Source organism: Rhamphochromis sp. 'chilingali' (genome assembly GCF_963969265.1).
Source record: "Rhamphochromis sp. 'chilingali' genome assembly, chromosome: 16".
Lineage (NCBI taxonomy): Eukaryota > Metazoa > Chordata > Actinopteri > Cichliformes > Cichlidae > Rhamphochromis > Rhamphochromis sp. 'chilingali'.
In genome coordinates, this window is record NC_137943.1 from 27,937,541 (window position 1) to 27,961,258 (window position 23,718).

The following is a 23,718-nucleotide window of genomic DNA, read 5'->3' on the forward strand; positions in this document are numbered from 1 at the left end:
GATTTTAAATCAAACAAAGTAGTTGAAGTTCAGACCATCAACTTTAATTCACAGGTTTAATTCAACAAGTTTCACATGAACTGTTTGGGAATTAGAGCCATTTTGATGCATAGTTTTCTGAGGCTTAAAAGTAGTTTCATGACCAGGCAAACTCTGCTCATTAATGATCATTATTAATCATTACCTACAGTCCACTTTTCTCCAAGTGCTGTGATTTTTACACTTTAAGAAACTGAAAAACTTTTTCCATCACTGTTTCTCTACCTTTCCTTTCTCGTCCATTATGTTGCTACACACAGACACACGCCCATGTACCCTTCACCATCCGCCCTACGTTCTGCATTATGACAATTTAGGTTGGAATTCAACCGGTATGGCATTAAGTGCCGCCATAAATCCCCATTATCCCCAATCCAATACATCGATGTCACTAAATGATCCATAGCCCTTTCACACAGTACAACTAATACAGTCTTCAAAGCTCTTAGACTTTCATTCTTCTCAATTACCACTCCCTTACCCGCATTCTCTCTTGCTCTCTCGACTCACTGCTAAATCCTCTTTCTGGATTTCTCTCTCCATTTCGTCAGCCTTCCCTTCTTTTCTACTTCCCTCTCCTGTTGCGCTCCCTAGTCCCCTCTTCTTTAAAACTGGTCCCCCTTTGCTTCATCCTTGCCCCCCCCCAATCTACTCCCACTCAGACATAAAGCTGCCTCACTTCTTCTGCAGTTTTCTTAATTCCCCTTCAGCTCTCTCTTCTTCCTTCTGTCTCTCTCAACATCGGCTTTTGCAGCTTCCATCACTCTCTCAGAATACTTGCAGTCACTCTGTCTATTTTTATGCACGCACACGCACGTGCTCCCGTTCATTCATTCACCTCTCTCTCTGTTCACTGTTTTCTCAGCAGCCCCTCGCTGTCACTTACTTGATACAAAGAGTCTTTCTCGTCTTTCTCACACACACTTTACTGTGCTGCCCTCATTCCCTTCTCTTCATCTCTCTCCATCTTTCCTTTTACTGTCAGTGAAGCTGTCACAGACATTGGTGAGAAACAGTCTATTGGCTCATCTTTCCAACATCCACACGCTTGGACTCGCACACAAACAAACACCGCAGCTGCATGAATGAGAACCTGTAATAATAGCACACTGACCCGTGGTGCTCTTCTGTGATATAGCCGGAGATGAGCACTTTGTGTGTGTATGATTATTATCTGTCCATTACTAATGTTTGTGTATTGAACCGAATGGGTTTGTGTTTCTGTGTGTGTGTGTGTGGGTTTGTCTTTGTGTTTGTGACAGAGTGTGTGTCATTCCAGCAATGACTGATTGGTGTTGCGCAGTGTCAGGATGGCTGAGCGAGGCCTCAAACACAACATCATTCATATGGAGTTGATCTCCTTCAAATCTCTCTTGGTGTGTCTCTATTACTCTCTGTGCTCACTCCATTTCAAAAGCTGGGTTCATCCAAATTCTACAAAATAAACTATGTCTGTATACTTTACATGCAACCCTTTCACCAAGCCAGATCAGTGATTCAGCAAAACCTCGAGGAACACTTAATGTTTTACAAATTCATTAATTTTTGCGATATCTGTACAAGGCAGGGGCACGGACCCGGTAATTTTGTACATGGTGTTTAATATCCTAATTATGACAAGGTGAATGATGTCATCTGGGCTATTTCAGTGGGAGGAAATGAAGCTGCTAAATGAAGAGGGCAAAGTTCAAAAGAAAAGGACTGGAGTCAAAAAGTCAAAAAATTTACCGCCTATGTGTTTTTACTCATGAGTTTTCCTTGACCTTAGTGGGAAACGTGATGAAGGTTGAGAGATAAGGAGTTTGACAAAGATAAATTTACATCCTGGCTGCTTGCTGACATGAATCTGTTATGTTAAAACTACAACATCCTGAAAATGAACTGTAATTACACCTCATGCTTTTTTACTATGTTGGTTTACAAAATATCAGCAACAACGGTGAAATTAAATGGTTGTGTTAGGAAATGCTGCTCACCCGCTGTCCACTCCTATTTTGTTCTCCTGCTGAAGACATTATCTACATTGAAAATTGCCTTTTTAAGGCTTCTGGCATCTCTGAAGTAAAATTAATTATCGATTATCCTAAAAGCTGGCAAAACAGCAAATTACGGCACGAGGGAGACAGCAGTAAATTATATGATGATCTCTAGCTTGTCAATTATGTTGATTGTTTCTGTTCCTGCGCCGTCTGATAGTGTGTCACTTTGAATTCTAGGACAGCATTATCTGCTCACCTTTTATAAAGGATGGCCCAGTATCCAGTGCTACAGGAGATAACAGAGGCTCAAAAACACCTTACCATAACATCAGGAGAATGTTATGGAACATGTTATTCTGTCTGACACTTCTGGGTCACTCAGCTGAGAACCTTCCTAAGAAAATTTGACTATTTAACCACAACCATGTGGCTTTAGCAGGAATAAGAAAGTCTGAACAACACCTTTATATTGCATTATGGGAACTATAGGATGAAGTATTTCAGAATTTAGCCCATAAATGGAACAAATTGTGAATGCATCAGTTTTGAGTCACGTAACATTCTGTTTTTCCACTAGAAGTCTGCTAGAGTGGCCATTTAAGATGTGCATATACAGTAGCTAAGACACACACACACAAGAATTGGGAAAGGTTCTGATGACAGTGAAATGAGCAAATCACAGAATACAAACTTTCTTTCTATCAAGTCTCAGAACTTCCACACCTTTAATTTCCGTCTTGCTGTGTAAAAGCCTCCCTACTCTGTGGAATGACATTAAACACTATGTATGTAAATCATGCAGTGTGGCTATGTGCAATGCAAATACATAACTCCCGGGGATACGACTGTTTCTTTAGCATATGAAATCGCCACCATGTCTGTGGAAAGACATGCTGCTGTTGAATTTCTAAATGAAACATATACGCTAGGGCTGGGCTATATCATACCGTTCACGGTAATACCGGTGTAATTCCGGGCAACGATAGGAAAATGAAATCGCGATAGAATATGGGTAAAACGCGCATGCGAAGTGCCTTTGTTTACATACGCACATGGCGGTGACGCAGAATGAGAAGAGCAAAAGTGGATCGTTGAATGAAACGGATGAACCAGAATTGGTTTGTAAAAATGCTGCAACTTCAGTGGTGTGGAACTGGTTTAGCTTTCGTCCATCAGATACACAACAAAGTACTATTTTTGGTAGAGCATGCTAGCGGGCCGTCGTTATTACTGTGTTGTTTGGAAAATACGACACACTTAAAATCAATCCTTTGATTTTTCTGAAAATCGACAGTGCCCCTTATAATCCCGTGTGCCTTATGTATGAGTTCTGGTTGTGTTTACTGACCTCAAAACGATTTCATGTACACGACGCTTGAAAATCTGTCAAATGTTTTAGTACGACTTTGCTAAGCTACGAACCCGCACCGCTTGATGGATTGTCGGAGCATTACGGCTATCGTAGGCAGGAGCCTCGCGGAGTGATACGTACTGTGCTTCAACATAATATTACCATGTTGTGTGTGTATAACCTCTTTTTAAGTTTTGTGGATATTATACATGGTTATGCTGAGGATATGTCGGCCAATTTCCACTGGAAATGCCTTTTGGTTAAACTGTCAGCAAGGAATTTGCACTGTTATATTTTTATATAACTTTAATGCACATAAAAAACAGCTGCTTGTTTAAGTGAAAATACATTGATGGGGTTTTTTGCACTAATAAAGTTGTGGAGTTGTAAAGTATTTTGTCTAGTGTCAATTATATCGTCAGTTATATCGTTATCGCAAATTTTCAAATGTATATCGTGATAAATATTTTTGGTCATATCGCCCTGCTCTAATATACGCAATAGAGCGCTACAAACAAAATAACATTCACTTACAGTTTTTATCTCAAAAACTGGGCAAATAAGACCAAAATTATTGGTGTAGCTAGCCTGTTCTCATTGCCGTTGCATTTAAAAGCAATGGATAAGCATCATTAGATGATATGCAGGACTTATGTTGAGAAAGGGACATATTTAAACCTTACCGCAACCTTTTATTTAAGAAAAAAAAAAAGGCAAAGATTTATTACTAATGATAATTATGAAGTAAAAGCAAAATTAAAATGCAAGAGGAAGACAATCCAATAAGCAATTGACATTAAAGTTAAAAATAAAGTCCCAAGCCTGGCCGGCAAACTTGTGACCACCACTCCAGCCTCTAAATGGAAATGTTGCCACTTTGCAAAAAAGGAGTGCTATCTCTCTGTATACAATGGCACTAGTGACAAGGACAATATTGTGTGTATCTCTGTGATGGCAGTGGCATCAAACAGAACGGCAGTATTTGGGCTGTGAATGCTTTGAAGTGGCATTACAGGTACATACAGGAAAAAAGCATCTATTTGTATTTTGGGTGAAGTGAGCCTTTAAACAGAAATCCAGTTTCTAAAAAGCAACAATCTCCTTCCTTTCTGTCTCCTGCTTTTAGTTCAGCTGTAACAAAAGGACCAGATAATCTGTCCTCAGGCGGGCAGCTCTCCCATTACTCCTTCACTTTGTAGCTTTAGTCCATTCTTTTGAGTCCTTTCAATCCATAATTATAGCAAACACTAACACAGTGCCAAAGCATCAGGGCAAATGATGGGCATTTTTGCATTACAAAGCCTGAGCGTCCATTTTTACATCAATAAATCTTTATCTTATTATATTAATGTAATTACTGGAAAAAAGTACTGTATATAAAGTAGGATTTGCGGCATCTGTTGGAGAGCTGTGACGACAGACAGAGAGCGCTGTTCTTCCAGGACAATGAGAGCTTAAAGCTTACAGAGTTTTGTTTTGTTTTTTCGTGTGAGGGCAGATGGTGGAAGGAGCGAAAGGGCGACAGAAACAACACTTCAAACATGTTTGTTCTGCTCGGTAAAGCAAAACAGAAAACCTCTGACTGATTTAGAAACAAGAAGCGGGGGGGTTATGGGAAAGATGGTTGCAATTTGGAGAAACGAAAGCACGGCCAATACCACTGTGAGTCAGAAGCTGCCAATCGTCTCCTTGATTTTCAGCTTATCTGTTTGGAAGAAGCCAGTTAATTTGTCCTCTCATGACATCCTCTCTGTCTTTGCTGTGCCTCTTCCTCTTTCTTCCCTTCTCATTTCTCCCGTTTATCTGTAACAAAAGACTAGTCAGCCTGACCTCATGCAAAGCTCTCCCTACCTCAGTTTCTCTGTTCAACCTCATCCCTTCATCCTCTCCTCCGCCCTGCCTTTTATTGCTGGATTCTTTCGTTATCCCTAGCTAGATCCGACCCACGCTATCTCTTGCTCTCTGTTGTGTCACTCCCAGTTGCAGATATGCTGCGGCTCAACATACACGTGCACTTGTGCAAATAAGCTATGGAACAACACACACAAAATATAATAAAAGCCACCACATGTGTGAACGAATGATGGGAAAGAAGGGCACACACGCAGCACGTTTCTGGACTCGGGCTCACAAGCAGCTTGCTCTCGCACATGCACACACACATATGCACACACAGGTTCAGGGCACACAGAGAGACAGCAGGCAATATGGCAAGGACGCAATACACACGCAGCATGATCTTGCAAATGCTCAAACGTGAGGCATATGCGCACCAATGTCGCATACGCGCTTGCAAATACCCATACACAGCGTACAATCAAGGATGACAGTCACCCATAAACACTTGTGACCACAGAAACCTCACACAAACACACCACAAGTAAAAACACACATCCTTGCATTCCTTCAGAGTATCCTTCCAGCTGCATAATGACACACAAGCTTTCCTAAACAAACACACAGCCACACCCATACAATCCTCACCAGGAGTACAAGCTAGAGTACAAAAACTAACATGTGCAACACACATTTTTCTTGACCTCACAACATCCTCGTGCACATAACACAAAATTATAAAGAGAGACACAAAGCATTGCACGCACTGTCCGTATCTCTCACCTTTCAGCAGCTGGTCTCCTTTGTACCAGTGCAACGTGGCGGGGGGTTTGCTGCCAGTGCTGGTGCAGGTCAGGGTGACTTTTTCCCCCTCCTTCACTGCATGCTCAAAGCCTGAGATCTGAGGCTTGCCGGGCACACCTAAAGAGTAAAGAGTTTTAGAGTTAGAAAGAGAGAAGGAGAAGACTTTTATGCAGCAGGGCTAACCTTGTAAAATTAAGGCCAGTTGCTGAGTTTCTAACAAGTACTGCATGTGTCTGCAAAGTTGTGGCCTATCAGCAAAATGTGCAGCAGCATCCACAATATCGCAGACAAGCTTGAATCTATTTGGGCAACTTGGAAAGCTCTGATAGAATCCAGCTGGGAGAAAAATAATGATGCAGGCTTGCTATGATTTGCACCCAATATGGTTCTTAACCATTTCACAGCAGCTCTGACCTTCCAGAAGAATCAGAACATGCTGTCTCTATTATAAGTATCTGCCATGACTGGTGCACTAGACATTTTTTCCCCCCAGTTTTGCTAACAGGCGGCCAATTAGGATGTGCAGATAATGACTGTTTCAGTCTCAGAAGGAAGTGACTTGCTTCTGTTAGCTAAACACAGCACAGTTACACCTCTTTGGGCTGAATGGGCATCCGAGTTTAATGTTTGCAGCCCAGAGGCAAAACACTCCCCCAGTTCCAGCTTCCCAGAGCAAATATCTCAGTTTTTTGTTTTGTCTTTTAAAATAAAATGAGAAAACAAGAAATCTGCATGCCTGTCTGAAAAGCAGTAAGATGGCATAACTTGCAGAAGCATTTAAGCTCAGTTGGTGAACTGCTGTGACTAAACAGCTCATTCTCATTACTAGGCTGTCAAATACTGACGTTTTCGTCAAAGCTGCTGGTGTCTCACATCTTTCACTCCCAACCCGTCACTTAGGGATGCTTGTGTCATATTTAAATGACCAGTGTAATTGTTCAACTTGCAGGGTTGATGTTGTGAAGGGGTATACTTTAACACAATCCATCCATCCATTCTCTTGCGCTTATCTGGGGCAGAGTCGCAGAGGCAGCAGCCTAGCCATGTACTTTAACACATGTTACAATATTTTCCTGAACCCAACTGAACCAAGGCCAGCAGTTTTAAGTATCTAAACTAGTGGATATGAGTCAGATGATAACAAATCGGTGAGGGAAAATAAAGGAAAAAATGCAAAGCACAGCATTCCAAATGGGACACAAACTGCAGTCTCCTGGCTAAGAAACCTGCGAAAACCTCCAACTTTGCAGCTTCCTAAAGCAGACATTATCACTTTTTAAAACATGGCCGTGATCCATCAGTGTCCAATATCGCCGAGAGGGACACAATCAGCATCTGACAGAAGGCCAGTATTTGATGCAGTGAGGGGAAAATACTTCGGATGAAATAGATGTTGGTGTTAGCACAAACAATACATTTAGAACATTCGGAAAGAAACTCGTCTCTATAAAACTGCCAAAGGACCCACCCCATGCATGGGGCTGTAAGGAAATTTATAGCAATGCCTTTTATTGCAAAAAAGTGTACAGTAAATCAATTACAAGAACAAAAGTGTTTTGTTTTTTAAATTTATGTTTGAATTAACTGCAAAACACATTTCACTGGGTAATTACACAAAAAACATACAACAAACCCTTAACTCTGTCTAATTTTTCTCTTTATCCACAAAAAAAGGTCATATTCTCCTGCGCATTTCACAGTCTCATGAAAAATTTGAAACGCTCACCACATTTTTTTTTTTTCTTTTTTTTTTTTAAATGACATCAGAAACAGCAGTATGCGACATTACGTGATGGCAGAGCTTCAGTTCATCCTTTGTCTTTTTTTTTTTTTTTTTTTTTTTTTTTTTTTTTTAATAAATAGGACAGGGGGAATGAATGAGAGAGAGAGGGGGAGAGAAAGACAGAAAACCAAAGAGGAGAAGAGACGGTGAGAAGGGGGGGGAAGAGAGAGAAAAAAAAAAGAACTCCTGGGTCACCTGTATGGAGAAAAAAAAAAAAAAAAAAACAAACAAAAAAAACAAACAGAGGAGACAGCAAACAACAAAGAGCAACATAATAATAGAGAAAACAAAGCACCATCACAATAAACTAGCTAGTCATAGATATCAATATTTACTAAATAATAAACGATATTGTGCAGCACGCAAGATAGACAGCGCACAGTGTGCTTTGAGGCAGCAGCCAAGAAAGCTTTAGTCCGTGTCTGTGAATACCCATGTGTGCATACCTGTGTGGATCAGCATGCTTGCATTCCAAAGGTTTCTCCATGTAATGATCTGCTAGGGAGTGTGGGGGGGCCACAGCCCCGTCCTCCAGGGTGTGAAGCGGGTATGGAGGAGATCAAAACTCCAGACATCCAGAGGCCCCCAGAACACAAGAGACCATGGAAGACCAACAGAGGGGCAGCCGCGCCACTGTTCCAGTAAGAGCTGAGGAGAGTCCCAGATGAGGGCTCGCCCAGCAGCCGCGGAGCAGAAGTCAGGGGGAGTTGCAGTGACGCGCCCGTGAGCTCCGCCGGCCCCCAGCTGCGCCTGAGTGACCGAGCCCTAGGCCGAGAGGCCGGGGGCACCCCACCTCCAAAGGGGCCCGAGCGAGCCCCAGGCCCCAGGCCCCGACAAGCGGCCGCCAAGGAGTGAGCCGGTGTGTACCCGGACGCCCACCCCCAGACACAAAGAACCACCAACACACCGACACCTGAGGGAGTCCGCCACCGGCAGGGGAAGTGGTGGTGGGTGGAGATAGGCCTCCAAACCTTGGAGGGCCTGAGGTGTCCCCAGAGAGGTGGCGTCTGATACCCAACCTGACATATAGACACAGACATACAGGCACACACAGACACAAACATCCATTCCCACCCTCATGCTCTCATATGCACTCACTCCACACTCAACCAACGTGGAGACAGACATAAAGAGACGCTGTACACACAATCACACTCCCCAAGCGTACTCTACAAACCGGGTCTAGGTACCCTTGCCCCTGGAGGGGGGAATTGCACCCAGACCCAGGTGGTGTTACCCTTTTCCCTGCGGTGGGGAGAGGCAGACCACCCCGACTCCGCAGCAGCAGGGAGGCCCCACACCCCAGACCGCAGTCGGACGGCCAACTCCTCCTACTAGCCCTCCCGCTCCAGCAGGCCGCAGAGAATGGGGGTGGGAGAAGACTCCAAACCTCCCTCCACCCGCTCATTGTAGTGTTGATGCATATGTGTTCTAAGGTGCAATTAAAACCCAGGAGGGCATGGAGCTACCTGCCAAGGAGCAGCAGGTAAGCGCATAGTCCCTCCTGCTAACCCTCAATGACTAAGTGTATTTAAAATTGAGAGGTGGGCAACGACGTCAGGGGTGAGGTAAACGCTCACCACATTTTTAACAAGACTTCAAAACACGACGGTAGCTTACAGAAACCAAATATAGAAGAAAATATTCCCAAAGGAAAACGATTAAATCCTTCATTAACTTAACATTACAACAGTACTTGTGGCACACATATTAAGTATTCCAACAGTCGCAGTGAAGCCCCAAATGGCACGACGGCTGTCTACTGATGATCATGGAAAAGCAATTAATTCAGTGAGAATAATAATAACGCATTATCCCTTCAAAATCAGCAGCAAGGGTTCTGCATGTATGTATTTCTACAGTTTCAGTCAGCATTGCATTCATTCTCAGGTCAGCTCATAATGTCAAGTAGATCATATTTTGCATACAATATTAATTGCAACTTCCAGGATTCATTATCTAAAAGACAAGGTGAACGCAATTTGTGCAAGAATACTGGTGGCCTGGATGACCATTTACAGGAGTGAAAGAGAGGGACAGAAACACAGCATGAGCCAAAGGTCAGGTGAAAAAAAACCAAAAAACTTTAGCCAAGTGAAACACCAGATGCCCTGCTGCCAAACCAAAATTTCATGCTACTCTCCCAGAGGGTGTTCTTCCAGATTCTGGCACAGTTGGTTAAACACATTTTTTGCTTAACTGCTATTTTAACTTGGAGCACAAGTGAAAACAATGCAAGCAGAAAAAAGACTAAACATCCATTCTGCCAAATATTTCAGTATCCACTTTTCTTCACCACCATGGCTGAAGGTAAGAGGAGAAAAATTTCTAAACTTGCAATACACCATCTGCAGCTTTTGCGAGCGGCACATTTCTCTAAATGTTGGCGGCGCTTACTGTCATTCTGCTTTTGCAAATAATAAACATTCGGTTTGACTGCAAACTGCCTTCTTATGCATTAAGGCAGGAAAGACAGAGTTGCTTATATAGCAGGAGAGAAAGCGGAGATGGTTAAGCCAACAGTTTAGATGGATTTAGGACCAGGCCATAAAGGAAAGAAAGAAAATTTATATTTTATTACTTTTTGTTCCAAAATATTTATAAAATTCAGGAAACAGCAAATGACAGAAAACAGATTAACAGAATGTATTTATAGTATTTTGTCCAAACCACTGCAAAAAGACGAACAGAAGTGTCAAAAAAAAGTGCTGTGAACTAGCCATGGTATACATTAAAAAAAAATGTGGTCAATTTTTAATGTAGCGGTATTTGATGTAGTGCACTGTGTGCAGAAGCTCTCTGGCAGTAAAGTAGCATTGAATATTAATAAGGGAATAATACTGGATATATAGAATTGGCTGGAGAAGTCCTGTTGAGACCCTTTCCTCTACAAGTAGAATAAAAGAGAATAAAGCCATTATAAATTATTCTATGGTTAGCTCAAGAGCGGAGGCATGCCACACGTTTCCTTCTCACAGACACATGCAAACTGGCCACGCTCACCAGTTATGTGCTGATGTGTGATTGTGCACGACGGTCAGAACAAGTCAAAACAAGGATGAAACATGCACACACAAATGCTGCTCTGCCAAAACTCGATATCTTTGCTTGATTTTCCCATAGGGGGTCCATGCGTTTTTTTAGACATTTTACCATACATTTTTAATGGGTTTGCTCCCTCTCAGGAGCCATGAAATATTTATTGAACGCAGAATACAGTGTCACAGCCGTCAATTACAGAGAATAAAAGATGCTTGAAACACAATTACTGCAAAACTTAAGTAAATACTGAGAAATGATTCTCGTGTTAATTTGGCTCTTAAGAGCTCAAGTGGACCCGCCCTCATGCTTGCTTCAAAGTATACCTCCCCCCCCCCCCCCCCCCCCCCCCCCCCCCCATATGAATTAAAAAAAATCATTATTGAGCACACTGCTTATGTTGTCCAGGGGAACTAGGTTTTATTATTTTCAATATTGTAGCACTGACAAAACATTTGGGATACGTTTCAACAATAGTGATTGAATCCATCATTTTGGTGTTGTTGATTGACTAATTTCAAATATGGGGGAAAAGCCTTTGCCCGCTGAGCCACAGAACAATCACAGAGCAATCATGCCCCACCCTAAATGTAAATCTCTTGTTTCCACTAAGTGCATTCTCCAAGAGAATTAGGCCGAAACCCTCTGCAGCTTGGTTTTTCAGCCAGGAATTTGCTGGCAAATTATAAAGTGCTGAATCAAAAGCGAGAGGAAATTGCATCTCATCAATATCACAAATTAACTTACAGTAAATATTAATTCTATCTCCATGTTAGAAGGAAATGCAAAATGAAATAATGGAAGTCCACTTTATTGAATACATACTAATGTGAGAGTTTTCAGCACAAATAATGACTTAAATTCATTACACACCAATTTAGAAGTGGCACTAGATGCCCTTAAGTGTTGGCTGTGAATTTGTCCATCATTGCCTCCCAGAAATATCCCGCCAGTTGCTTTTTCCATGTATAAAATAATTATCTTTTGTTTATGCGTTGGTGCATTCCACTATTGCCAAGCATGCAAAGTAAAATCATTAAATATAGACAGAATAAGCTGACACAGAGAGCCAGTAAAAACTCAGCTAATAAAAGTCAATACCTGAAAGAGCGTCCAAAGCCAATTACGCCAATATCCAATCAATAAAACAGCCTACTCTCCACTGACGGGATGATGGCAATTTATTCAAGGCTGCAGGCATTCATTACACTTGCATTACCCTTCAGATTGCACCAATGTATTCAATTTTATTTTTATTTTGACTTTTTTTTGGGGGGGGGCTAATATGTGCAGTTTAATTCCAATGTAAAAATACCAAAATGTAGAAAAGTAAGGTAAAGAAGTTTTAAAAGCTCAATTTCCGATTAAACACACTTCTTTCACTGATTACAAACCTATTCATCTAATGCTTTGTAGCTGTGGAACTAAATTAACAGTTCTTATAGATGCCCCAGCTTACTTACCTAAACCTGTGTCCATATGAGGGCAATGTTGAAAGAAACTGTTATGACACCCACTGGTGTATTTTTAGTACTGTATACTGCTGTCCAAATGGTGGGAAAAAGGCAGCGGAAGACACATTGGTTTATCCGGGGCTCATTCTACAACAAGGTAATGACCCAAAACATTAGGAGAAAAGAACTAGATGGTAGTCTTTAAATGATGGAAGACCAGACTTAAAAGTCATTGAGCTGGTTTGAGATGAAGTGGACAGAAGCAAAAACAAAGCAGCAAACACTGGGACACCTGTAGGAACTGGAAGATAACACATTTATCATTGTGCAAACTGTTCTGTTAAACTTGCATAACTTTTCACTTTTTGGTGACCTAAACTTTATTTCAATTTTGGAAAATCTGGATGTTTTTAATTCTTTGATTTATTGGCAATAATATCTCTCAATAATATCTCCACAACCTTATGCACAGATTTAAGCAACAGTATGAAACCATTACATGGAAGACTATTGAGTACTAGCATTCAGATGTTCTGTTAAATATTTAAACATGTTTTCTTGTTTTATTTAGTGGCACAGAAGATTGGCAGAGTAGACCTTTTGATTTGAAGTTGGGTAGCTTAATGGGAAATGGTTGTTTTAGGTGCTTTTCCAACTTCATCTATACTCTGAACTAAAGGTGGGGATCTCTCTGTCTTTTACTGCACAAATTAAACACATTCTATTTGATTCAATCATTCACCAAACTTTGTGAAGATTCAGCATTAAAATGCTAGCGTACCAGTGCAAGCAAGTTTGACATTAACAAAGGAAAATTTCATTTAGCATGGGGGTAAACTCTGCGAGTAGGTCGCACTAGCAAAATACCACGGCGATGTATCAAGATGAATTGAAGCCAGTTGTTTACAGCTCGACAAGTCAAGTTGGACTTTTCTGCAATTTAAAACACCTGCGTTTACTTTCTGAATGTGCACTCTGAATGCAGCTTGGAATAATTGTAGTAGTATTTCCCATGAAAGTGGGAATAAACAACTTGAAAACTGAGTGGGGTGATAATAGCATATGTCAGAAGCTTTGAATAATCCATTTTAATTTGTCACAAATTAAGACAGACTGCAGTCAAGCTGATTTGTACAAATGTCAATCAGCCTCAAAAGAGGCAAGCTGAGGGTGAACAATGGAGACAAGAATGCCATTGTGGACCATTAGCCCTGAGTGTGAACAAAGAGATATTTTAGAAAAGCCTACAAGAGACAGAGAAATATGAAAAATATGAAAACCTAGGGATCCTTCAAGGACATACAGGAGACAGGAAGGTTAGACTTATAGCAAATAAGGTTTTATTGAAATCAAAAAATTAGCAAAGCGTCTTTCTTTTATACTTTTGTCCTTTTATCTCTTTACCAAGTTAAGACATGAAAAATCCACAGGTTTCTTTCTGGATAAGTTCATATAAAAATATGTTTGACAGTATCAAAGGTAAAGCAGTTTCTATACAAAATGACAGATTTCTCCCACAATATGAAGAGTGACTGACAGTGTGTGCTTTATACATATTTTTGTGACCCACCTAGCACTGTGACGGTGGCGCGGGCGGTGCGGACTGGCATGGTGAAGATGGAGCAGGTGTACTCTCCCTCGTCAGACAGCTGCACCTCCGAGATGGTGATGGAAAGCTCGGTGGATGTCGAGCGATACAGCTGGATGCGGTTGTCTCTCAGCGCTGAGGAAGAGAATATCAATTATTAGAAATGTACTTTATGAAGTGTTTGAGGAGATTTAGCTTGTATTAGCTGTGTTTGTTTGATTTATCAGTTATTTTTGCCTTTAAACTTTAGTTAGAGAGCGAAATAGTGTTTTTTTTTTCCAATGACTGCTATATATGGGTTTCTTTTTTTAATGAAATAAAAGAGAAAGAAATTTTTTTTTAAAAAGAAAGAAGACAGAAGAGAGTGGAGCATGATCAAACACAGCAGAGAAAAGGAAAGAGGCAAGAATGGAAAGGAAAAAGGATGCGATAAAAGAAATTATGAAAAAAGGAGGGAGGTGACAGAGGTATGGGAAGAAAGAATACCGTCACAGACAGTTAAAAAAAATAAAGTGAAGCAGGGAGGATGGTGATAGAGAGGAGGGTGTACAAGAGGTGAGACAGTAGGGAGAAAGACTGAAAGAACAAGAAAATGGGAGTTAGAAGGAGGGGAATGAGTTAGAAAGGAAGGTACATAGGGAGAGAAGAGAAATGAATAGTTAAGAAGGTAATGGTGAAGATGAAGGAAAGAAAAGGCTGATAAATGTTTGTAAGGAATATATGAGGGGGAACAGCAAATGCACAAGTTCGAAAAAAGTACGAAAAGAAACAATAATGAAAGGGGTGGTGGAGCTGAAGTGAGGAAAACAGGAGGTGGGAAGAGAGAAAGAAAGTGCGCTAAGGAGGATGAGCAAGGAGGGGAAGGGCAGAGTGAGAAGCAAAGAGGAAAGTAAGAAAGATGATCCGCAGAATTTAAATCATGGGAAAGAGAAAGGTAAAATGAGAAGAAGGAGGAGGGAGGGGGAGAGGTGTTTAGAGAAAGAAAAAATGATGTAAGGCGGAGAGGAGAAGGACGAGTGACGAAGATGAGGTGCGAGAGGAGTAAAAAATAGAGATGCAAGTGCAAACGAGGCAAAGGAAGACAAAGAGCAAAGAGAGAATGGAAAGGAGACGCAAATTGAGAATGAGAGACGAGGAAAAGTGCAAGAGGGAAAAAAAAGCTGAAAAATAAAACAGAGGAAGCATAAATAGCGAGGAGAGTTAGAGAGAGACCAGGAGGAACAGAAGGGAGAGGAAAGGGAATGGGGGGGATAAAGAGGAGGGAGGCGAGAAGGGGGAATAAGAGAGACATAAATGGCTTTGTCATCAATGAGAAATCCAGCCATGAAAGAGGGAGAGAGCGCAAGCGACCGAGATAGATGATGATGATGAAATGCTACGAAATAACCGCTCGTTTCCGTGATAGCATTGACCTCTGCAGTGTTTGTGCTCTGTGATTGCTGCCGGTCTCCCTGCCTTCCTATCTGTCTGTCTATCTAGATGTATATCTGTCTATCTCTCTGTCTCAAGAAAAACTTTTCAGCTTTGTTCTCTGTGCAGAGCTGGCTCTCTGCAAATAATGGCTAAACGCAAAACAAGCAGGCTGTGATAAAGCAGACACCTGGAAAAAGCCATCATGCTTAAGTACAGTGAATAGTCAGATTTGTTTTCACATTCAAAGTTTTTGTTTTTTTAGCAAGTTCTTCTTTGTGTTTTCTCCCAGTTTCAAACTAGGACAGCTATGTTAGCTTAACTACAATAAAATGGAAAGTCAGTGCAGACAGAATAATTATAAGAGAGGAGGAGAGCGAGATAAGGATCTCAATCCTTAGAAGGATCCATCCATTCTTCCAACCATCATATACTGCTTCTACGAGTTCTAGCTGTGAGGGCCTCAGTCTACCCTCTTCCCAGTCACCTCCTTCAGCTCTTCTGGTGAGACACTGAGCTATCTAAGCTATTCTATCCATTTGTCCTGGGTCTACCCCAGAGCCTACTCCAGGCTAGCCATGCCCAAAACGTCCCACTTTGAAGTCAACTGGTGGTTGAAGTGGTTTGGGAATGAATGACTGAGATTTTGGTCACTAACCACAACTAGTTGCCTTAGATGAAGATGGAAATGTAAATCAGCTCAGCTTTCACGCTCAGCTGTTTCGTCATCGCAAAAGACCAATCCAGCACCATTATGTCTACCAGTACCACACGCCCTCCTTCGCTCTCTTGTGAATGAGAGATACTACTCCACTTGGGCAGCAACTCAATTCCAACGCAAAGTCGGAGCTGAGAACCAGACTAGGAGGTTGTTACGGCCCTAGCTGGGCCTCCTGAAACCGCCCTTCTGTGGGTGTGGTGTTTTCTCTCCGCCTCTTCCTCTCTTGCTCCACCCCTCTGTCTCTCTCTTGCTCTTCTCTCTTCCCAGGACACAGCGTCTGCTCATTGGCCTCATTTACCACCTGGGCCCAGTTAGCAAACACCTCTCTGAGGTCATAGAAACTGGGGATGAACTGGATGTGAGAGGGTGGTTTTTCTCTGGTGTTCCCACATTGTGTGTCGAAGGTGATCCTATAGTGTGGAGTTTTGGAAGCAGTGTAGCTGCTTCACGTGAGTAGTGTGGCTGTTATGTTCTTTGTTGTTGCGACCTTTTTCTTTTTCTAGTGTTATTGGTAAAACGGCATTGCCGGCTCTTTATGTTAAGTTTATCTATAATAAAAACTATTTTATTTACTAAACACCTCTGTCTGTTTTCCTTTCATTCTGTACCAATTTGTTACCAGTCCCCACACACACCCCTGGACCTTCATTGTGGGGACGTAACAATGTGGGGGCTCGTCCGGGATATGAATGGAAGGAAGAGCAATTGAGTATTAGTGAGTTGTTTGCCAGTGGCTTATTTGGTTGTATTGCATCTGCTGCGCTCTCTCTCCGGTTAGCACAGTGTCTAGCTGAGCGTCAGCTCCTCCTTCAGGCACTCATTTTTTATTTTGCCTTTTTTATTTTTGGAGTAATCGCGGGTGATGTTTAGTTCCCTGTCGGGGGTAGGCTTGTCGATGCTTTGTGCACTTGATGCTTAGCCTTTAAAGTTGCCTCGAGCCTGGTACACTCCAGAAGCTAACTAGGCTAAGATTTTAGTAGGTAGGTCTGGGGAGAGGGTCGGTGGTATTTTTATTTATTGGTTAACCTGTGGCCACACATATTTCCCACCTGTTTTTGATTTGCGTGTTGGAGATGGTTCTTCTTTGTTGTTATTGTTAGCCTCAGGTAGTTTTTTGTTGTGGTTTTGAATGGCTACCTACCTTTTTACAGGCGTCCAGCTGGACGCCTGTAAGAAGAGGGATTTGCATGAGGTGGCAGCATTTTATGGCATTTGTGTCTCCACAGCTCTGCGTAAGGCTGAGCTGAAAGCTGCTCTTGTGTCTGGATTGGTGGAGAAAGGAATAGTGGCCTTGCCAGTGTCTGCCAGTCCACCTGAGCATGGTGTATCGTCTCAGCCTGTTCCGCAGGTGCTACTTCACGCTCGGCCGGAAACTGCCCTGTATGAGGTCATTTGATGAGGGTAACAAGCACCTTGAGGCAACAGTTGTTGTGATTTGGTGCTACATGAATAAAATGGAATTGAACAGAACCACATCATCTGCAAAAGCAGAGATGACATTCTGAGACCAAGGCAGCTAACACCCTCCACAGCTGCATCTATAAATTCTGGTCATGAAAAAATCATGAATAGAATCAGTGACAATGGGCTACCCTGGCTGAGTCCAAGATCCAGCAATAGAAAGAGTAGTGGATGTGTGCTTTCACATGAAAAGATATTCAATAAAATACAAAATTGGACAGCAGAGGTTCAACAGCCTCAAATGGGTGTCGAGAGAGATATCTACTTGTTATCATAGTAAAGATGTAAGTGTGCCTAATTAGTATTTTCTCTTGATTTTCTCTACCCAAAATGAATCTTTAAATCTCATTTTGAGACAAACTTTTTAAGCAGTGTTTACTATTACTGCTAATTATGTGCGAGTTTTTAATATTCTAGAGACCATTAAAATTCATGTTACTGCACCCACCCCACTCATTTATAAAGCGTAGTCAAAATAACTGACCATATAATCACACTGCTCTCTGACCAAGATGTTTGCTAAGAGTCAAGGCTTGCTTTGGAGGGACCTCCTGGCAGGTCACACGACTGCCTGCAGAAGAACTTTTCGTGGCTGATTCAGGTCAAAAATTCAAGTTAGCTAGCTTTAGCTTAAGTTATTATAATTTTATAAAGTGTTTTAATTGCTTCAGATTATTCACCTGTAACTTAAAAAAATATATATATTTGAGCTGTCGTGGAAGAGTCATGGAAGAATCCAAAAACAGTTTACCCACTCTGCTAAAATGTGTTCTTTGAGAAAGAATAATTGAATTTAAATGGTCAAGCTAAAGTTCAAAATGAAAAACTTGTGGACAGGAGGTAGGTACACGTACAGCTTATTTACACATCTGTCTGGCTCTTTGGTTGACCACCTTATTTTAAAAAATATAGTTCTCCTCTCCTCAAATACCAGCCCAAGTAGAATACTTTTGTCACTATAACTTGTTCACAAAAGAGCAAAGGTATTGAAAGTCACAATCTAGGAAGAAAACAGCTAACTTGGCAACACTGTTCACCTCTTCCTGTTGATCTTGCACCTCTAACAAATCACACTTATCAGTGATTTCAGTGTATTAGGTGAAACCCTGCAGAAACTACAAGTGGTCAGCAAAAACAAGAGTTCCAGGGGGTAAGAAGCTATTTGATCTTGGAAATCTTGAAGAGAGAGCATTAGGTAGGTCAGTCCAAACATGTGTGTCAAGTTTCATATTGTCTTGCCTCTGTTTTCTTTTCTTATTGTTTATCTGGCGTTCTCGGTATTGAGCCACATCTGTGGCTGCTTGTCTCATCACCCTTTTGTCATTCTTTCTGTCTCACTATTGTCACCCTTTCTCTTCATCACTCCATCTGTCTATTCTCCCATCTTTGTCTTGCACACTCCCACAAACATGCACACATGCGCACACACAGACACACACACACCTTTGTTTCTCTTGGCATTTTTTTTCCGTTATTTCATCCAACACTACTTTATCTTCATGCCTTATCACTAAGCAAGGTCACTACATTTGTCTTCGTGAGCTACCCTCTCTGTGTGGGTGTGTGTGTGTAGGTGTGTGTGAGGCATACGGTCACTCACTCTCGCACACACAGACACACACAAACACTTATCCATGCCCCCTGGACCTTGTGCTCAACTATCAGTCTCCTTAATTCTCTTCCCCCTCATCTCTACTCATCCCCCCCACCCCCACATCTTGTTCTTCGTCTTTCTCTCTTACATCTCACCCATTTCTAATCATTCCAGGCTCTTACTCTCTCTCTCTCTCTCTCTTTTGGGGGGTTATTTCTTCTTTCATTATAAACGATGTATATTTCTTGCCAGTACAGGTGTGATGGATTTTCGAAAACGATATGATATCTAGTTACGGGGACGTATCGATCCAGAAGCACCTGAAAATTGTACATGTGCTGTGCCTTGCTGATGTGGGCAACATAAATAGTCTGTCAATAGGTCACACACTGATGTTTGGTTGTTGTTCCTTCGATATAATGAATTTCTTAGTTTTGAGATAAACTGGATTGGCGCAAACGTTATATATGAGTGTGGCTGCTTTATGGTAGAGGAATATAGCTCAGAAGTGAAGGCCTGGGCCCTGTGCTTCGTACGTCGCTTACTACATCCAAGATCAAATGAAACATCCAAGACCAAACCATCGCGCTAACCGTGAGCGCGCTAATCCGGTTCCCCGAACACACCTGCTGTTGACGATTAGTACAGCTGGACGCAGTAATGTGACATCACTGGGTGTCGTAAAAGGGGCTACGCATCGATAGTAGAAACATTGATCGGCAACCCTCTGATTGGTCGGCGAAAATGTCGACGGAGCGCGCTCGGCTCGGTATTTTTCGGCAGCAGAGCAAGAACTCTTGAGTGAGGGATTTCAGGAGTTTCAGAGTTTAATCAGAACGCAAGGGAACACTGCAAAGGCTGCAAAAGCAAGGAGCGAGGGCTGGCAGGAAGTTGCTGACAAATTAAACTCGTAAGTAATTTAATAATAACAATAATAATGGAGTGGATTGATATAGCGCTTTTCAAGGCACCCAAAGCGCTTTACAATGCCACTATTCAGTCACTCTCACATTCACACACTGGTGGAGGCAGCTACAGTTGTAGCCACAGCTGCCCTGGGGCAGACTGACAGAAGCCAGGCTGCCATATCGCGCCATCGGCCCCTCTGGCCAACACCAGTAGGCGGTAGGGTAGATTTATTATATTACACTATATTATCCAATATTATATTACATTATATTATAATATGTTATATTTTATCCTCTTTCACATTAGAGCCACGACAGGACCCACTAGAACATGGGAACAGGTAAAAGTGAAATATAAGAATGTTCTACAGAATGGTAATATTTATCACTTATATTGCTTTTAGTCTCTTGGAAAGAGACCCTGGAATACTCTGTTTGTTTATAACAGCAACCAAGAAAAGGGCAGAGCAACAAAAGACAGGTGGTGGTCCTGCACCCCCTCGTCAACAAGTTGGTTAAGTAAATAATACCCTCACGGGAAAATCGATATCTCTCTATGAGCACACTGTCGCGCTGAGCTAAAGGATCCTGTCTGTCCCGCAATATACGCTGGATTCTGAGGACTCTCCTTATCAATCTTGCACCTTCCGCAATGGGTGGCTCGCGTATACGGACAGGACATGGCTGCGACAGACTTCCCAAATCCACCTTGGCTTTTATAGCCGTGGTCTCTCATCTTGATTACACGAAGTAATTTACAATTGCTACTCTGAAATATGAATTAAATCTGTAATAATCACATACATGTAATAGAATGTTAATAGTACATTTCCCTTTTTTAGGAAATGACCTGTGTGAAATCAATAAATGGATCAGGTGCTGCATTGTCTTTAGTTACATTGATGTTATTTATTTATGGTGAAACAGTGGTGGAATATCGCTGTTGCTTTCGTATGAATGACGCGGGCATACCTGCGTGGCCGCGATCTAATCCTGTTTACATAAAGTAAACCTGCTCCCCAGCAGGTTTACGCTTACGGCTCTGTTGCTATGACAGCAAGTCCCGGATGGGCTTCGGGGAACCGAACGATCCAGGATCACGCGAAATCGTCAACAATCTCATCCAGCTAACTCACTTAGCGCGGTACGAAGAACAGGCCCCTGCTCATTTTCTCACAGAACTTGTTAGGTGGCTGACATTTGGAACACATCCAAAGCTTGGACAGACATGAAACTCTGAACATCTAAGATTAGACTTCACAACTTTAAACACACACAGACATTTTTTCAAACTTTCTGAACCAAAGGAAGGCAGTGCTCTAGTCTCCTCTGCTGAATCCGAATGTTTAGAAAGCAGAATATCCAAAACTCTGCACTATTTGCAAAGATTAAGATGTTAACGTTCTCAGTGGTATGGATATATGACAGAAACATAGCCTGGCATTAGCAGCCTGTCAGGAGGCCAAAAGGGCAAAAAAAAAAATACACTGCATATCAATGATGGACGTAGCCTCTCGGTCTGAAAAATGAAGCTAATTTAGAAGCGCCTCAAACCTACATTCTGATAAATGGTCAGAAGGTGGCAAATCCACTGCCTGCAAAAAATGCTTAATTCTATTTTAAAAAAGGCCATCACTTGATTTAGGGCCACAGTAAAAGCTTCCCTTATCAGTTTATGAAGTCAATCATTAGCCTTATTGAAAACAACACCAGCTTCATTTTAAAAACGTATTGTTCAATTTGAAGTAAAACAGATGATAAAACAGTGTTTGATTTAGGAAGAAGCTTCTTTGTGATGGGCAAGCCACTACCATGTTAGGGTCCTCGGTTTCTCACTCACACGTTGCGTCAGGATTTTAAAAATGCAAAAGAGGGACAGTCAAGCTAAGGCTTCAAAACAGGGTTTCATAAACCAATAGGTCCTGGAAGCAATGTCCATCTTTCTATATAGTCTACTGTAAAATAAAATAATCAACAAGTCCAGCTGGTATTTCTTTTGTGCATCTTTGGCTTCAGTTGCCACCAAATGAATAAAGTATTCCCTTTATTATCTATGTCTCCCAGGAGCATGCAGTCTTCAAGCTTAACATTTTGCTGCATGCACCAGTATTCGGAAGCTAAAGTTAAAGATGCATTTTTAGAAGTGACGAAATATACAGCTGTTGATTTCCCTTTTAATTCTGGTTGAATTCAGAGACTGTTGCGCAGTATTTTGTTCCAATTTGTAACAAAGGCTCCTTTTGAATTTGTTACAGTTGCTTTTTGTGCCTCTGACTGGGTTCTTCAGCATAGCAGCTTCAGCTGCAGCTCACAGGTTTCACAGCACAGAGAGCCATCTGCTAACCAGACAATAACCATGAATTCTCAGTAATAAAGCTGAAATAATTAAGTGTTTCAGAAGGAGAACATGCTACCATGTAGAAGTCTGTTCTTGCCAGCCTCTTTTCCATTCCTGGGTAGAATCATTTAACATTTTTGTATTAAAATCTCATATTGAAAACATGACAGCACGTAACATTTATGATTAATACACAGTATATTCTGATCCTGTGCAGATGCACTTTACTTGTTTAACACTGCATACTGTGTCACTTTTTGTTCTGCGCTCCATCAGGTATTTCACCTTTCATTCTAAAGCTTCACAAATCTCAGGGAGGAAACACAATATGATAAACAGGAACAAAAATCAATAACCAAAGTGCATAATTAAATCTTAATTCTGTATCAATTACTAACAGCTACAGAAAATTACATGCATTCACAAAGGGATTTCATGCTTTAGCCACACTTTGTCCAGAGGTGCAATGGAAACACACACACATTGGCACTAAAGAGTAAGAAATTTCCACATTAATCACAGTGCAGGACTCACACCAAGTATTATTACAGTAGAACTACCGCCATCTCTAATAAAAGCACTTCAGTGATTAAAATCTAGCAAGCAAGTATCATATTATCTGCTTTTTAGTTGCAACTATATTGTTGTTTTAGTTTTTCTACTGCAAACTCCATAAACAGTTTACTACCGGAAAGTATCATTTGTGTCCTTGCCAAGGTGTCACTGTGAACAACGGTGACACGATATCAGCTCTGTCCCAATTACCCTGCTCCTTGCACCATACAGTTATAGTAATGCTCTTGAATGAAACGGCGGCCTGATGGGATTTATCACTAAATCGCTCGCAGTAATAGTGACTAATCAACAATGTTTAAAGCCTAAATGCAATCAGTAGCAATCAATTCTAGATTATTCACTTGAATTTAAAAATTTCTGTCTGTTTGATTCTTTAGTCAAAGAAAAGAGAGGCTGCATACTGTAAAAGTATGTTGTTCTACTTTTTCCTCACATGTGTCTGTAGCATTCGTAGTATTTGACTGTATTCACAAGGAAATGCACATTACTGTGTAAAACTTCCTCACAATTTATTACTGAATAGCTATATACAGGATCAAGAAACCCTTGTGCTACCAGCCTAAACAAGTGGTTGGGAAGTGTAAGTGGTTTCTAAATGGTATCGGACGGATAGATTTAGCCTTTGTGCGCTCTTACATACCAACTACAAGATGTGTTTATCAGTGTACACATATTTTTTACATCCGTGCTGATGGTGTCTTTTCATCTTGTGCTTATGTGTGTGTGTTTGTAGTTCTTTGGCCAGACGTTGGTTCTTGTCTGCCGCTCAAACTCGAGAGTTGATACTCCCCAAAGGTCTAACTGTTGATCTGGTCACAGTAGCTATTTTCGCCTACT

General features: G+C 41.5%; 1 protein-coding gene across 5 annotated transcripts in view; it reads right to left on the reverse strand.

Annotated features, from left to right (window-relative positions):
- cadm3 (cell adhesion molecule 3) overlaps positions 1-23,718 on the reverse strand; it is a 113,957-nt gene that overhangs the window by 31,906 nt on the left and 58,333 nt on the right. For all 5 annotated transcript variants that reach the window (XM_080861480.1, XM_080861478.1, XM_080861477.1 and 2 more), the window contains exons 4-5: positions 13,856-14,008; positions 5,989-6,126 (exon numbers count right to left, since the gene is read on the reverse strand). In XM_080861480.1, the coding sequence (XP_080717606.1) occupies positions 5,989-6,126; positions 13,856-14,008 (291 nt within the window). The remainder of the gene's footprint in view (positions 1-5,988; positions 6,127-13,855; positions 14,009-23,718) is intronic.